A 17,397-nucleotide genomic window follows, 5' to 3' on the forward strand; every position below is an offset into this window, starting at 1 on the left:
TTTCGATGAGAGAAATGAGGGCAAAAAGACCCAAAGATTTAGTATGGTACTAGAAGTTTGTCGTTTAAGGGAAAATCACATTTAAATTTAAAAGGGAAGTGATTTTGCCACTTTTCAAATTGTTAACGGCACTTTCTTGCTTTCTAGAAGAGTGCCAAATCAACTCATAATTATTTTGCTACTTTTCAAAAGTTAACAATTTGAAAAATGAAAATCAATTCATATTGATTTTGACACTTCACGGAGAGTGTTACTAACAGTTTGGAGAGTGGTTAAAAAGTGACCATAAAATCCAACACGTTCGACACTTGGAAGGGCAAACCAGTCAAGACGCGATTAGAACTTCATCAGGGGTAGTTCCGAAATAAAAGGCTGTAGTAGAGGCTTTGTCCGGTATTGTAGAGGTTGATTTTTTCGAGACCAGTTTCTTTCAAAGCCAGTGCTGATGGGCTGATCTTTCCAATCTGTGGCCAATATCTACGGCACACGTGTATGGTATGGATGTGGCCACGAGAGCCCAACCAGTTTCGCTAGTTGCTCATGGCCCGGATGAAAGACCGGTGGGGCCGGGGGTGGTGGAGTGAGATCCGGGGGTCTTGTAGTACACTTGCATGTTGTAGGTGCACCACGCGAGCCGTCCATCTTAGTAATCAACGGTTTGAATTTTAAAAACAAAAATTTATAGAAAAATATTCTTTTCTTTGGAAAAGCTTTCTTTTACTTGAATCATTAAAAACACTTTTAGACGTCTGAAATTACGTCTTACAGTTCTGTAGTGCACTACAAAATCTCCGATTCCGTTGGAGTGAGATACTAGACTTCCTGTTTCACTTTCACCAGTTATTCATTGGCCGGCTGGACATCAACTACTCCCTCCGTTTCATATTTATGGGGACTATATAACTTAAAAATTATTCATTTGAAAAAGTTAATGGAAAAAAAATGGATAAATTTTTCATTTTGCTCTTTTGAGTAGATTATTTTTTGAAAAGTCAATGAAAAAAATGTAATGATGATATCTCCATAAAAAAACTATTGTATGAAATTTGAATATTTGAAACGTAACGATGATATTTTTATAAAAAATTAGAGTTACAAAATAGAATACTTATAAAAATGTCTATTCTCGACGCTTTCATATGCATACACTTGCGGCATGACTCTCGATCCTCCGAAGATTTTTTTATTTGTGCGGTTACAGTTAGTTCACAGAGAAGCTGTCCAACCACCCTACGCCTACCACGTGTCCCCCCAACTGTTCTTGTCAACCTTTCTTGCCCACTACTTCAAAATTCGATTTTCTTTTATTAAATTCAATTTAATTTGATTGGTGTCTGGTTGGTTTTTGGCACAATTGAAGAAGCCCTCTCGCTGCGGATCAAAAAAAAAAAGAAGAAGCAAACTCAATAGTGGAAGACCTTGCAAAGTCATTGTCCTCTTACATTTGTTTTTCTAAGTTCCACGGTCAGGGGCGTTCGTCACTCTACACGCATTTTGACTAATCTCTTTTTTTCGATTACATATAGGTAGGCCATCCACGCTTGAAGTTGAGGATTTACAAGAAATTACTTTTTTGTGGCCTAACCTCTAGAATCGAACTTTCATAAATTGTGTATGAAGCAAACTCACCAATCAACCGGAACCTCATTGAACCGACATCGATGGCCATATTTATTCTAAGAAAGATATACTCCGTATATAATGTAGATTGAGATGTCCTAACTCTCTGGGCCATTCTTTTTCATCCCTTAAAAGATAAAGAAAAAAAAAGAAGATCAAGTGTCTTGTACTAAGTTGTAACATATGGCTACTGGCATCGGTTAAGAGAGCTTCAATTTATCGTGAAGTATCTATGCACGCTATGATACTGAAATACCAACGATTTAAAGAATACATATTCTGCACTACAGGGCACGTAGGGTATGGGGTATAACAATTGTCCGTGAGTATTTTCAACGGTCAGGATTCAAATAAATTTTTTTCAGAAAAGAGTTTAAAACACTCACAGATGATTGAGATTTGCCCTGTAGGGATCCGTCCTACAGGATCCCCGGATAGAAATGCTTGAGGTTTTTTTTTTATTTAGAAAAGCTAGAAATGCATAAATCAGGAATGAAAGTAGAGAGAATTTTTTCCAGGTCCATTATACCACTTTCCAAACCCACTAAGTCCATTTCTAAATTCTATAACCCCCTAAGTCCACTAACCTATTAGTAAAGATATTATAACCCTGGTTAGTCTAATATACCCATGCTTTCAAAAAATCTTTTATCCCGTTTTTTCCTCCATTCCTCCTTTTTTCTTGGATTCCTCCATTAGAAAACCCATCCCCCCTCCCCCCTTTTCCAGACGAACAAAACCCAGACGATTTCCCATTAGAAACCACAGACGAACTTCTTTGTCGTCGCCTTCTTGGTAGTCGGCAATCTTGGTCCTCGTCGGGCTTCTTCGGCGTCAGCCCTTCTTCGTCGTCCTCGATCGGCGAGAAGCACTCGATCGTCGTCGCCGTCCTCAAGCACTCAAATACCGGCGTCGTCTCCGTCGCCGTCGTCAAGCACTCGATTGCCGTCGTCACTCCAACAAAGAGATCAACGGACGAAAAATAGAGATCAACCCACGTCCCAGACTTCCTTCGTCATCGATCGCCCTTCGTCGCTGACATCGCACTCCTCCTCGCCGTCGTCCTTCGTCGTCGATCGTCGCCCTTCGTTGCTTTTGCATATATGTATATATAGTTTCTGATTTATATAACATTATATATGATCTACTGTCTCGTAAGACATTTTATATGATGTTCTGTTGCTTTTGCATATATGTATATATAGTTTTTGATTTATATAACATTATTATATATGATCTACTGTCTCGTAAGACATTTTATATGATGTTCTGTTGCTTTTGCATATATGTATATATAGTTTCTGATTTATATAACGTTATATACAATATACTGTCTCGTGAGACATTATATATGATGTTCTGTCGCTTTTGCATATATGTATATATAGTTTATGATTTATATAACGTTATATACGATCTACTATCTCGTGAGACATTATATATGATGTTCTGTTCAACAAATATATAGGGTTATATATGGTTATATCAATGTTTGTAACTGAGTCTAGTTCAAGGTATATATAGGAACTCATTAGCAAAGCACAATTGAACAGTTAATAATATATAAGTTACGGTTTTGATTGCGAGTAGATATGATTATATCAAACTTTGATCATTATATGTTCTACTTTATTGAATTGGTCCGCGCAGCGGCCTTACTGACTTATTATTTGTGCAATTGTTCAAGGAGTGAAGAGTATTAAGTTACATGTGAAATCGACCGTGAAGAAGGCGACGGCGACAAAGGGAAAGAAGTTACAAGATCTCCTCTTCTTTTTTTTCCTATTTTTTTTAGAGTTAGAAAGGACAGAATCTCATGTATAATGTTATAAGGCTATATGTTTATTTTTTGTCACACTTATTACGTTTTTTTGTGTGTATTTATTTATGTGGCAAAATAATACACATATAAAGTTCTTTGTTTGTTTTTGCATTGTAAACATATATAAGATTATTTATATATGGTTATCAGAAGTTAGCCAATGAAGCCGCTGCGCGGACCAATTCAATAAAGTAAAACATATAACGTTATATGTGAGTTTCTATGCTGTGAAACTCCAAAAAAATAGAACATATAACATTATATGAAAGCTACTGACTTGTGTACCTCCCAACAAAAAAAGAACATATATTGTTACTCGAAGCAAGTCATTGAGGCCGCTGCGCGGACCAATTCAATAAAGTAAAAATATAATGTTATATGAGAGTTTTTGTGTAGTGAAACTCCAAAAAAATCATAGAACATATACCATTTTATGTTAATTTATGTACGTTCAGATGTAAACGTGGAATGTTATATGTTCTTGTATTTTAATAAAAAAAGATTTCAAAAACTCATATAACGTTAAATGCGAGCCGATGAATGAGTATATAACGTAAAATGTAAGTATCGCACGTTAAATGAGAACTGATAAACGAGTATATAACGTTATATATGTACAATTACGTTATATACAGTGTATCAGAAAATGAGAATCTTCTGTCGCTTTATTCCAACGTAACTGCTGGGATTTCAAACGTAGAATAGATAATGGGCTAAAAATATGGGATTTGAATGGAAAGAGTAATCTTCTCTCTCTCTCTCTCTCTCTCTCTCTCTCTCTCTCTCTCTCTCTCTCGTTTGGACTCTGTTTCCCTTTTGGATATGGGAACAACGTGAATATGAGAGATTTTATAGGAGTGGGATATGGGAGATTTTATAGGAGTGAGATATATCAGATTAACAGTTTTTAAAGGTAAGGGTATTTTGGTCCTGAACTAATTCTTTTTTTAATTGAATTGGACTTAAGGCCTCACCAAAACCTAATTAGTAGACTAGAGGGGTTATGAAATTTAGAAGTGGATTTAGTGGGTTAAAAATATGCTATAGTGGACTTCCCAACAATTTTTTAATGAAAGTAGAAATGCTTGAGTTGACCTTTAGGAAAGTGGTGTCATTTAATTTGTGGCATCCCATTTCGGCATGGTGGAAAATTATTTTGATGGGTGGAGTATAATTGTTGGTCGTACATGCATGCACCTTTGTAGTCAAAAAGCTATATATATATAGAGAGAGAGAGAGAGAGAGAGTTAGGTTCCGGTGAGAGATCCTTCATTTTATTAAAATGCAGGACTCCCCTTCCCGATTGAATTTCGATGATCCGTGCCGCTCAAAGTGATCAGAACGAGATTTTAAGGGTCTCCGTGAGAAATCAGCAAAAAAAATGACCGGGAAGGGCTTCATCCGAGCAGTTTTCATTGAACGGTTCAAAAAAAACTGCTCGGATGACACCCTTCCCGGTTATTTTTTTTGCTGATTTCTCGCGGGGACCTTTAAAATTACGTTCTACACACATTGAACGGTTCGGATTTTCAAAATTTGATCGGAAAATGAAAGTTCCTCATTTTATTAAAATGAGAGATCCCTCACTTGAAAATTCCTCTATATATATAGGGGCCGGATCTATCTACACAAATCTTAACACAACTTTTGACACTCCATCTCAGCCATTAAAATCAAAGGTTGAGATTAGAACATAAAGTTGTACACTTTTTTGTCTCTCCTTTCTCCATCTCACCTGATCTCTCTTACCTCTGCTCTCTCTCTGCACTATCACAACGAATATACCACTGGACCAATGGTGCTTATTTTTGTCAATTTTGTAAAGCGCACAATCAAAGTTGATTTTTTGGTTTTTTAAAGAGAAAAAAGCGTGGACAGAATTGAGTCAACGTAGTGATCCTGATCAATTGGGAAATCCATCCGACCCAGAATGTTCGGATCTGAGCCACAGCCGAATTGAGTTAGCGTCTCGGGCTCTGTTATCAACCCCCCGCCACAGTGCAAGTTAAATTGAAGCCTCTTGACTAGGGCTTCTAGCTCGGTTGGTTGTGTATAAGTAGTTTGGTGTTGAGAGGTTCTGAATTTGAGCTAGAAGAACATTGTCGATATCTCGTGTTGTAATCTAAGTTAACTAGCATACCAACTTCTACTGTCTGGCAAAAAAAAATTGAAGCCTCCTCTTTCAACCATTTGGTCCCAAATATCAAACTCAAGACCGATAGGTGAGGAACAACCTTATGTTGTCTGCTCCAACCACCTGAACTACGATGTTTGGCTTTAAATACGCCCTATAGTTCCCACATATATAATCCGGTCTAGTTAGGAAACGTCATTTAGTACAAGCGATGTGAATCAAATACAATATATCAATTCATCAAGACCATGCCAACACAAATACTTCATCTGTCCCAAAATTTTGGTCTATCTTTCTTTTTTTGAATGTCCCATAATATTTGTTCATTTTGACTCTTCAAGGAGAAAATTTGCTATTTTATTTTTTGCCCTTTATCCCATACTGAAATTCAAACAGAAAAGTGGAGGGATAAATTTTGATGTTAAAAGGTAATCATTATATTGCATTTCCAAAAGAGGGTATATTCTGAAAACTCTTTGTACAAAGATGAACCAAAATTTTGGGACGGAGGGCGATAATTATGCAAGTTGAATTTCCTGTCTAACACTCCGTATTAAATAATTTCTTTGATGATGCACAAATATAAAGTTCTAGAATGCGATATCAAGCTTGGGTTAAACTAATGTTAACATCAAACTTGGATTATTATACTAATGGCTCTTCTGACTTCAAATAGAAAAAGTGGCCATAAAAGTATCCTAGCTACCATTACCTTTGTTTCACATATGTTTATCTCCCAAAATTAAAAAAAAGTAGGACCCGGATCTTAGTGATGATCTCACACAACCTACCAAAACCAACCCCAAAAAATTCAATTTTTTTTCTTTTAGTTGTTGCAGTCAAATGCATTAATGTATTATATGCATTCTCGTAGGCCCCACTTGAAGCGCAATGTCTCTTAAATATAGGATGTACGACAAATTATGTTATATCATTCGGCCCAATGGAGACTCTAGGATTTTGGAAACGTGAGATCATTCATAAGTATAAATTCTCTTATCAATTAGTATAAATAAATAAATAAAATCAATGGTGATGATAATTAATAATCTATTTTGACAAAAAAAAAAGAAGAAAGATCAACAAGCTTTTCAACTAGAAAATAGAAAATATTGAAAGGTTACGTACTAATAATCTTTTTTTCAGTTTTACCATTAAAAAAACTCAAGAACTTCTACAATTGCATTTTACGGGGTTTCGCCGAGTGGTGTCGCAACACCCTCAACACCACACATTTTTGTGTAGTCCATACTCACTTAGCGGTGGAATCCACAGAAAATGTGTAGTATTTACTATTTAGGAGTATTGAAGCACCACGTGACAGTGCCCTAGGATCACAAAATAACTTTTCTACAAAGGGTGGGGTGAGTTTCAAGTGGAAAAACAATGTAATAGGGTGTGGTCATTAAATTGTAATGGGGCGATGTTTTATGTTTTAACTATTGTTAAGTGTAGAAATAATCTAGTGTGGTGTCATCATCAATTTATCACTGTGTCATTTATTAATTTTGAAAAAAATCAATATATTAATAGTACTCCTTTTCCTACGTGGGGTCGACCCACGGATACCACGGTGGCGTCACACCACTGATTCAGCCGGATCCGATATATGTTACTTATATATTATATTTTTACGAAATCATATAAAAATGTGGCGTATAACAGAAAAACGCAGAAAAAAATTGAATAAAGACAAAATCAAAAAGTTGTGCAGCATAAGTTATTTATTAACGCGAACACCCCTTTAATTAGGCCGCCTCTTTTCAAGGAAAATGGCATTGGATAAGAAGAAAGAGTTCCTGAGGGCATCTCCAATCCAATAATCTTTAATCCTCCATTTTGGAGAATCAAAATAATTTTATATTGGAAAAGTGATTTTGAAGGATTTTACTATTTCTATTAACTCCAATCCATACATCTCTATTACTCCATTTTTTCAAGCGGAAACAAAAGAAAAAAAAGGAGAGATTTGGAGTTGAGGATCATACTCAGTCTCTCCAATCCAATATCCTCCATTGTTGCCTCTATTTCTTCATTCCTCCATAAATTTTTGACCCTCCAAATATGGAGGATCAAAACCAATCCTCCAAAATGGAGACAAATATGAAAGATGGGTTGGATTGATTAATTCCTCCAAAATGGAGGAATGAAAAGAGATTTGGAGATATAGAGTATGCATTGGAGATGCCCTAAGGCTATCCATTTCCAGCATGGGTAATGCATCAATTTGATCTTGAATATTTTGGCAAGTCGGCCTTATATACATTGACGGAGACAGAGTTTTTAATCTGAGAAGACGAAGGTACGTGTAAGATCTACTGATAACGGAGTAATACTTAGAAGACGAAGGTATGTGTAAGATCTACTGATAACGGATTTATACTTATCATCTGGGTCGCGGAATTCCTTCCTCCTTAGAACTATGCAAGCTTAAAATTGCATCACAAAGAAGTTGTTAGTCTCTTTCCTTTCCAATTTGTTTTCCATTTTTAGCTTGGTTTTTTTTTTGTGCTCAAAATGATAGTACAGGTATGGTATTCCGTCACCTTTGCTAAAGAGTATTGCTCCGTCACACCACAACACTATCCGTAAGGGATCCCACAGCACCTACGTTGCGGCGAAGCTAAATCCAAGACTAGACTTTTAGCTGTCTAGAACTTCCATAATTTGTCCAGGCTTGCCGTTCAAAAAATAAATTCGAGCCCAAGTTAATGGAGCCCAATAACCAAGCCCAAGTGACACTTTTCTGCCGTTCCAAAAATAAATTCAAGCCCAAGTTACTGGAGCCCAAACCAAAGCCCAGTCTATTCGGACATTTTAGTTTCTTTTTAACAAGGTTTTTTTTTTTTTTTTCCTCATTTCTTTTTAACAAGGTAAATCGTAATTTCTATCAAAAGTATTTCGTATCAAGCTTATCAAAACACGTTGTTTTCAAAATGTGAACCACATCGAGAATCAAATATTTTTTTTCGGTATTATAAATTGCTCCAATTCGATCAGTCAAATATCTAATATAATACTCATACAGTGAAATATATTCACGCCTTTAGATAAGGAACACTGATACAACGTGAAGGTCATTACTTTATATCTTCATCGATAATAAGGTGACTCAGGTATGAGTTAAGAATCACATGCTTTAATAGGGGTGATTATTGCCATAATTGGATGAGATGTAAAGTAATTTCAATAATTAGCTCTTATTTACAGAAAAGACAAGCATAATAATGTAAATTTCTGAGCCTTAGTTCTCATAATGATTAATAACAAACTTGAAAGTTAGGTTTTAAAGGAAACTGCAGGTTCCTTGAAGCCTTTGCTCATATTGACGCAAAATCCCGACTGATGTACTATGGAGTTCTCTAAATTAATCAAGGTGCACATAAATTGATTCATATATCATAAATCATAAGAATTTTGAATCTCATAGAAGAGACCTATCAGCAACTCTAATGAGATTGCATATCTAGGAATGGCAACAGGCATGGGATAGGTTTCCCCATACCCTGACCCCAAAATTTAGCCCCACCTTGACCAGGTAATGTATGTGTATCTCGATCCGCTCCTTTTTTCTCTATTAAGAAAACATATTGTAGACTCCAGAATAAGTGAGCACAAATAATAAGAGTTTACGAAATAACTATTGCAACTTAACTAAAATCTACTATTTAAAATCAAAATGAAAGAAAAAATTAATAAAATATGTGATATTTTAGTTGTACAGGTAAAACTACAAGAATAAAAATAATTTTTTATTCATAAAGTAATTTTCGGGACTGGTTATAGGACATGGTAATTTCTTTGATTTCTTCCCGACCTGATGCCTGAAAAATTTAACAAAAATCTATCCCGCTCGAGACCATGGGCGGGTTAAATTGCCATATCCAATATAACAAGTTCTATGACCATATTATGACACCAAATTTACAACTAGGAGTTCAATGGGGAGCCAAAATTGGTTGAAAAATGGAACAAATGGATAATTGGTTCTATATTGGAACCAATGATAACTATAGTCATTCTTGCCCCAACCATCATTTGCCAATCTAGACCCGAAGTATACCTAAAATTGGTTGGAATCTAGAAAAATCATCGAGAAAATGAAAAATCTCACCGGAAAATTGTGACGATTTGCAAGTGACAAGGGGTTCGATATGGAGTTAGAGATGGAGATCGAAGGTTGAAAATGAGATATGTAATGGTTGCATTGGTGTTGAGAAAGTAAAGAGAAATGTGGAGAAAAAAAAATAGATTAATTTGAAACAGTTTGGTTTTAAAATAAAACCAACCGCTAAAAAGATAATTCCATAATTTGGCACAAAATCATTGTTTGGTGCCAAATTATGAAACCAACCACCATTGGAGTTGCTCAACCCTAAATGAATATTTAGAGCCACACAAAAGTGGCGACATTTGACAACTAAAGGGAGGCAGGGACTGTCCTGTGCAGCACGGAGCTACACAGCAAGCTGCGCACTCGTTGGTGAAGCCTTTTCGGCATCGGTCCAATTATCGGAGATGTCCACCGCGTAGAGCTCGTGGAGTTCTACAAGGGTACCAAAAATCAATTTGATCAAATATTGTTAAGTGCCTCATCGGAACACATATAACTTGAAAAAAAATGAATCCTAATGGATACGAAACACCTGATCAAAACCATTGAATCCATTTTTTTCAAATTATATGTATTCCGATGAGACAATTAACAATATTTGATCGAGTTAATTTTTGGTTCACATGTAGAAATCAACGAGCTCTAGGCGGTGAACGTCTCCGATCATCAAACTGATTCCGGAAAGGCTGCGCCGGTGGCTGTGCAGCACACTGTGCAGCACGGAGCTGCACAGCACAGTCGCCAGATCCCAACTAAAGTATACACAAGGTCGGTGCATGACACGTATTATTGAAGATTATCCCCTTCTGACAATTCCACCCCCCAAAATACCCCTTTAAAAAACGTTTCTCCCCACGTTCCTTTTTTTGTATGCACACACAAAACAAAAACCCTTCCTTTTCCAGTCTTTTTTCACAAGTTAAAACTCTCTCTCTCTCTCTCTCTCTCTCTCTCTAGAACATCACCTCTTCTTCTCTCTCTCTCTCTCTCTCTCTCTCTCTCTCACCAAACCCTAGCTTTCTCTCTCCCAATCGGATAACCCCAGCTTCGATTTCACGATCCCTCTTCATGGCATCCGGATCGTCCGGCCGCAACAACAACTCTGGCACCAAGGCGTTCGACTTCACCACGGCCGACGACATTCTCTGCTCGTACGAGGATTACGGCAGTCAGGACGGTTCTAACGGAATTCACGCCGATCCTGCAATTGGGTCCAATTCTGCCAAGGTAATTGTGCTCTTCGCGATTTCTATCAGTTTCAGATGTGGTCGGATTGGTTGACTTTGAGTTAGGGTTCTGGAATATCCAGTTTGTTGGAGAATTATCAGTAGTTGCTTTGCGGTTCTTTGCGAAATTCGTGGACTGATTTGGATTAAGAGGGGTAAAACCGTAGGATGATCTTGTTGAGTCCATGTTGCCCTAGGGCCTCTGGATTAGACCTGTGATTGGATTAGAAATCCCTTGGGAGGCCATTTCTGGTGTTTGAATGTGACACTCTGTTATAGGATTACATATCTGTTGGACAAACAAATTGGGAGCTTTCAAACTTTTCCACTGCATAGCGGGTTCTAGTTATTCAGTAGTCCCGGAGCACCTGCTCCAGATCACTCCAAAACCATACGTTTTGGGGGGACGCACGACTAAGTGTATGGACCCAATGTAAATGTGTGGTTCTGGAATGATCCGGAGGACCACGTGACAGTGCTCATGGACTACTGAATAATTACTTGCATAGGATTGGTTTTGGGGTTGTGATTCTTTTGAACTTCTGTTGGGTGTTATGACTTATGCGGTCGTGCTGAATAGAAGTTCTAGCTGTTGTTTGAGAGTTAGAGCAGAGTGATGGCTTCTGGACGTTCTGGTGCAGTTTGGCCAGTTAAGTAGGCATTTGTTTTTCTGTGATTGCCGCCGTGCTTGTTGGGTAACCAAATTAATTCTTATGTCGATTTACTTTGGTTGCGTAATGTGTTCCTGAAAAGGTGGTGGGTAGGGAAATAGTTCTACATTTGGCTGGAATTGTGTTTGAGTTCGGGATGTGGCAACATTTCTTTCTTGTAAGGGAAACATGAACCTTGCTTTAATAGTTGGTTTTAAGTGAAATGGTTACAAGAAGGAAGAACTGCGTAGTTATGCATTTACCAAAGGCAAGAGGGTAGGATCCGATGTATGTTGTTGTGTTTGGAGTCGTGAGACTCGAGATTCACAATCATGTATTGAATGAATCTACAACCTTGTTGAGTGCAAAACTATTTGGTAAAGGTTAGGGTGACATGTAGAGATGGTAAGTTGAAGGTTTTGGTTAACTATGCTTATCACTAAAAGTACATGATATAGTAATGTGTGCGCGATTTGTAATTTTGGCTCTAATTATCTCCTGACTTAATAGTTCTGGATCAAATCATCCCTGAAGAAAGAATTGCAAACTGATATGGTTTCGATCTCCTGCTTATTTTGGTATTTATTGTTGGCTGTCTTCTACATATATCCTGTTAGTTTCTTTTGAGAACCTTCTTTCCGAGTTTCTGTTCACTAAGTAATGGATCCTAAAGAACGAAGTGCAAACTAATATGCCTTTGATATCCTACTTATTTTGGTAATCATTACAGCCCGTCCTCGTGTATATCGTTGTGTCTTTTTTCTGTAAGTTGTTACTTTCTTTGGAGAACCTTCTTTCAGAGTTTTTGTTCACCAAGTCATTGCCAACAATTTGTCTTTTGTTTAATACTTCTGGTCCTCCTGGGTATGCCAAGCAATTATAGACTTATAGTATTCTCTCTCTCTCTCTCTCTCTCTCTCTCTCTCTCTCTCTCTCTCTCTCTCTCTCTGTGTCTGTGTGTGTGCGCGCGCGTATCTCTTTAAGAATCAGAACCGGCTTGTGTTATTCGTTCATTTGAGCTTTACATATGGTTGCTGCTTGGACAATCCCTGCAAAATTTCAGGTTACTTCAAAAATCACATGTCCGCAGACTCGGCAGTAAATTTTAAACTTGGAATCTATCGTGTTGGAATCCTTGGCTAGTGCTTTAATGGCAGCTCTTGAAGGGGTTTTCTTCATGCCTTATGGTAGTCTTAGAATCTTTCGGGCAGCGAAGCCATTGTGTTATTGAGTAGTTGCCCTAGAATTTTATCATCAGTCCATTATTTGTTTGGGGGCACCTCATTAAACCTTTGTTTGGTTTTTCAGGTCTGTTTTATCTTTGTTCAAAATAGTCCAAGCTTGTTAAGTGCTTTGAATTTTTTTTCCTTCTCCAGAATGTTATTTCTTATGTTGTGGTGTTGCCAAACTTGCCATGGGTTGGGAACCTGGGGGGATGGTTTAACCCAACCAACTACCACGGAACGTTTGAACCAATCACTGCTGTCATCTAGCCTCATAAGAAAACCCCCTCTCCTCAAAGAAGTTCCAAAAGTGGTGGATGTGGACTGATGGCCCATCAGCAAAATAAAAGCCTATTCAGAAAAGTGCGTCAACAATTTATACGGGTCCAAAAAATAAGCACAAAATGTAATATAGCCTGTTGTCCAAAAACCAAATTACAAATGGTTAAGATTGAAGTCAAGTCTATCCCATTGACCTTACAAAGTAAGAACTTTCTAAATGATGTTTATTGCAATATGCGAGTTTTACCTTTTTCCATGTCGTCCATTATACCTAAGAAGCTTTAGATTGAGTCTTCTACTTGAATCTTAGTTATGATATTGATCAGGCTTTCTTGGGATAGAAAAATAAAGTTACAGACATGTAGTTCCAAGCACCTTACATTGAATTGCGTAAGAACTGGGTGTCTTGTTTATGCTTAATGCTTGTTTGTAGATTTTGAATTATATCTGCAGCCTTACAATGCTATGTTATAATTTGAGCAGGAATTCCATAAAAACAGGATGGCAAGATCATCAATATTCCCTGCTTCTGCCTATGGTCCTCCAGAAGATTCTTTCAACCAAGATGTGATCTCTAGTGTTGAAAAGACCATGAAGAAACATACTGACAATCTCATGCGGTTTCTTGAAGGACTTAGTTCACGTCTATCACAGTTGGAGTTGTATTGCTACAATCTCGATAAATCCATTGGAGAAATGCATTCGGATTTAGTTCGTGATCACGGGGAGGCTGATTTAAAGCTTAAATCGCTGGAGAAGCATATGCAAGAGGTTATTTTAACTTTTGGCTGGATATTTTTTCACCCTCCCCTTTTAATTGATCATGGACCAATAATTGTTGGTATGAATTGGCCATTAAGGAACTGCTGGGGTAATAGTAAAGAAGCAGCAGATAAGTTCTTTCTGGATGTCTTGAATACATGATTGGACCTGAGTATTTGTGCATACGCATTTTGTACAAATTGGCCATTAAGGAACTGCTGGGGTAATAGTAAAGAAGCAGCAGATAAGTTCTTTCTGTATGTCTTGAATACATGATTGGACCCGAGTATTCGTGCATAGGCTAATAGTTTTGTGGTAGAGTTACAAATCTCTCTCTGATTTATCCAAATGGCAAACCCGAGCACATGGACAAGAGGTAATCTGCTTCCTTGAATCACGTTTGCAGGATACTTCTGGTTCTAGGCTCAATATAAGGGAAGCAGTGAACACATATCTGTACAAATTGGTGTTGCGGTATTTGCTTTTAACCATTTTGTTGGAGAATTTGTGATAGTTTCACATATCAGCTGCATTATTGACTTGCTTTTTATTTGCTTCTCCTCTGAAATATGTACATTTATCCTTTTCTCATTCATTTCTATTGAAGCAATTAGAATATTCATTATATGTATGGACTGCAGGTTCACAGGTCGGTACAGCTCCTAAGAGACAAACAGGAACTTGCTGATACGCAGAAAGAACTCGCCAAGCTTCAGCTTGCACAGAAAGAATCCTCTTCATCCACCCACTCCCAGCAGAAAGAGGAGAAGGCTTCACCACCAGCTGCTGATCCGAAAGCAACCGATAACACTCCGGACATGCACGGGCAGCAATTAGCTCTTGCCCTGCCCCACCAAGTTGCCCCACAGCCTTCTCTCCCCAGCAGACCCATGGAGCAACCTCAGCCTGTGGCACCCCCTCCAAGTGTGACCCAGTCTCAGGCATATTATTACGCTCCACCCCAGATGCCAAATATACCAACCCAAGGCCCGGCCCAAGCCCTAGGCCCAGCCCAGGCATCTCAGGGTCAGTATCTACAATCTGATGCTCAGTATGGAGCTCCCCAAATGCAACAGCCAGGACAAACGCAAGTAAATCAGGCTCCACAGGTCCATCAGTTACCTCAGTATCAGCAGCAGTGGGCCCAGCAGTTACCTCAGCATGTGGGACCACCACAGACATCTATGCAACCTCAGATTCGGCCCCAGTCAACAGCAGTTTACCCTCCTTACCTTCCAAGTCAACCTCCAAACCCATCCCCCGCTCCAGAGACGCTCCCTAGCAGCATGCCCATGCAAATGCCCTATCCTGGAATTTCTCAACAGGGTGGAAGCCGGGTGGACACGATGCCTTACGGTTACGGTGGGCCTGGGAGGACTGTCCAACAGCAGCAGCCACAGCAGCAGCCTCCACCTCAGCAGCTCAAGAGCAGTTTTGGAGTACAGCCGGGCGAAGGATACACAGCTTCTGGATCCCACCCTAGTCTCTCCCCTGGGAATGCTTATATGATGTACGATGGGGAAGCCGGACGGACACATCATCCACCCCAACCACCACACTTCCAACAAGGCGGGTATACCCCAACAAGTGTTCCTCTTCAGGGCTCACAGTCAAATCCTAGTGGTTCTAGTCTTATGGTTCGTCCACCTCAGTTCATGCGAAACCATCCCTACAATGAGCTGATTGAGAAACTTGTGAACATGGGTTATAGGGGTGATCATGTCAATAGCGTCATCCAGAGGCTAGAGGAGAGTGGACAGCCTGTTGACTTGCATACCGTGCTTGATAGGTTGAACGGACATTCTTCTGGTGGTTCTCAAAGGGGATGGTCTGGGTAAGTTCTTTTATCTGTGCTGTAAATTATCCCTTTGCAGCAGCAAACATTGCGTGGTTTTAGTATATCGCATGTTGAATAAAGGTTTTATGTAATTTGCACGGTACTTTGATGTATATGGAGTATGAGAGATTGGGTCGTTAACATATCTATGACCACTTTCCAAAGATTAAGTCACTAGTTGTTAAATACCATTTGATATTTTGCTATAGGAACTCATTGTGTTTGTTAATGTACTTTGGGAAGTCATCTCTTGTTTGGCTTGATCTCATCAGATGGAATGGAAACTTTCATATTTGCGGTGGTTCAGTTTGAAGGTTTGAACCCATGATCGATGGTTGACTTTTGTGTCTGATTCTTGTAAGTTGTAGTTTAGATTTGGATGAGTCTAAGGCAAAAACAGGCTTCTAGTTCGTTTTGTAGGCTTTGGCAGAATGCAACTGAAGTGCAAAAAGACCATTTGTAGAATCATCTGTGAAAAACAAGATAGTACTCTATTAGTTTGGGATTGTGCTCTCTCTCTCTCTCTCTCTCTCTCTCTCTCTCCCTCCTGTGTTTAAAGTGGAACACTCTCTCTCTCTCTCTCTCTCTCTCTCTCTCTCTCTCTCTCTCTCTCTCTCTCTCTCTCCCTCCTGTGTTTAAAGTGGAACACTCCATTGTTCAATCTATCTGCCTCCTTTAAAGTGTTGCACTTCCCTGATAGTAGGTCACTTTGATTTTCATACCCTACAAAATTCACCCTCAAAATTCAATGGTCATGTGGTAAAAAAGGTTGAGATTTTCACAGAGAGAATGTAAGAAGTCAGAAGGGAGACCTGAACGACAATCCATTTCCTCTGAGTAATTATTCAGTGGTCTCGTGATCAAAAACACAAAATTTATTCTCCAAGACCACTAAACTGAATAATTCCTCCTTATCCTTCCCTTTTGAGTGAATTATTCTGCGCTCCTGAAGCACATTTGGTGCTTCAAAGTTTTCTTCACCAAACATTGGTGTGGAACCTATACACTTAGTGGTGAAGTCCAAATCCTTGTGTGGTAGAAAAAGCCCCTATAACACCATGTTGCAGTGCTCCAGTAGCAATTAAAATACTAGTTTGACATTATTCTCTCTCTCTCTCTCTCTCTCTCTCTCTCTCTCTCTCTCATTTTAGGTGGGAGTCCGGGGGTCTTGCTGGTGCAGTTTTGGCAACAAATGAAATCCCCCCTTAGACTCTTGGGTGGCCATGTGAGAGGACGAATTAATAGATAAAAAATATATCCACCTCTCATTGTCATTCCATGAAATTCAAATAGTGGTACAAAACTTCATTGAATAAATAGATTTTCCCCCACAAAAAGCCTAATCGCTTAAGCCTCTATGAGGGTGTTTGGATTTTGACTTTTGTTTTGAATTGTGCATTTTCTTCTCAACGGTAACTCATCGATGCACGTGGACTCTGATACCTTTGATTTTCATACCCAAATCAAAGGTTTGAAATTTGAACCTTTCCATGAGTTTTGAATGTGTCATTTAGGCTCCGTTTCAGAAATTTTTTTAAAAAATAAGCAGCTTATTTCACATTTTCAAATTAAAAAATAATGTAAATGAAAAATAAATTTTCAATTTTTTTTGCATCGTATAAAAGATTTCATCGAGATCTTTCAAGCAAGATTCATATTGCATTTTTTTAGATTTCAATAAAACCATAATTTTTGAGTTTGAAATTGCCTTCTTAAAAAATAAGAAC

At 38.3% G+C, this 17,397-nt stretch overlaps 1 protein-coding gene across 1 annotated transcript; it reads left to right on the top strand.

The window, feature by feature from the left end:
* Nucleotides 1-10,558: 10,558 nt before the first annotated feature.
* On the top strand, nucleotides 10,559-15,976 carry LOC131321990 (uncharacterized). The gene is made up of 3 exons (XM_058353059.1): nucleotides 10,559-10,917; nucleotides 13,555-13,842; nucleotides 14,475-15,976. Exons 1-3 carry the CDS (start codon nucleotides 10,759-10,761, stop codon nucleotides 15,669-15,671), a joined length of 1,644 nt encoding a protein of 547 aa, XP_058209042.1. The 5' UTR covers nucleotides 10,559-10,758; the 3' UTR covers nucleotides 15,672-15,976.
* The last annotated feature ends 1,421 nt before the right edge of the window (nucleotides 15,977-17,397 follow it).

This window comes from Rhododendron vialii, chromosome 4a, assembly GCF_030253575.1.
Source record: "Rhododendron vialii isolate Sample 1 chromosome 4a, ASM3025357v1".
NCBI lineage: Eukaryota > Viridiplantae > Streptophyta > Magnoliopsida > Ericales > Ericaceae > Rhododendron > Rhododendron vialii.

Coding starts and splice junctions, on each gene's coding strand:
- LOC131321990 (XM_058353059.1), top strand. CDS start 10,759: ATGGCATCCGGATCGTCCGGCCGCAACAACAACTCTGGCACCAAGGCG. Junction 10,918..13,554: donor TTGGGTCCAATTCTGCCAAG/GTAATTGTGCTC, acceptor TAATTTGAGCAG/GAATTCCATAAAAACAGGAT. Junction 13,843..14,474: donor TGGAGAAGCATATGCAAGAG/GTTATTTTAACT, acceptor TATGGACTGCAG/GTTCACAGGTCGGTACAGCT.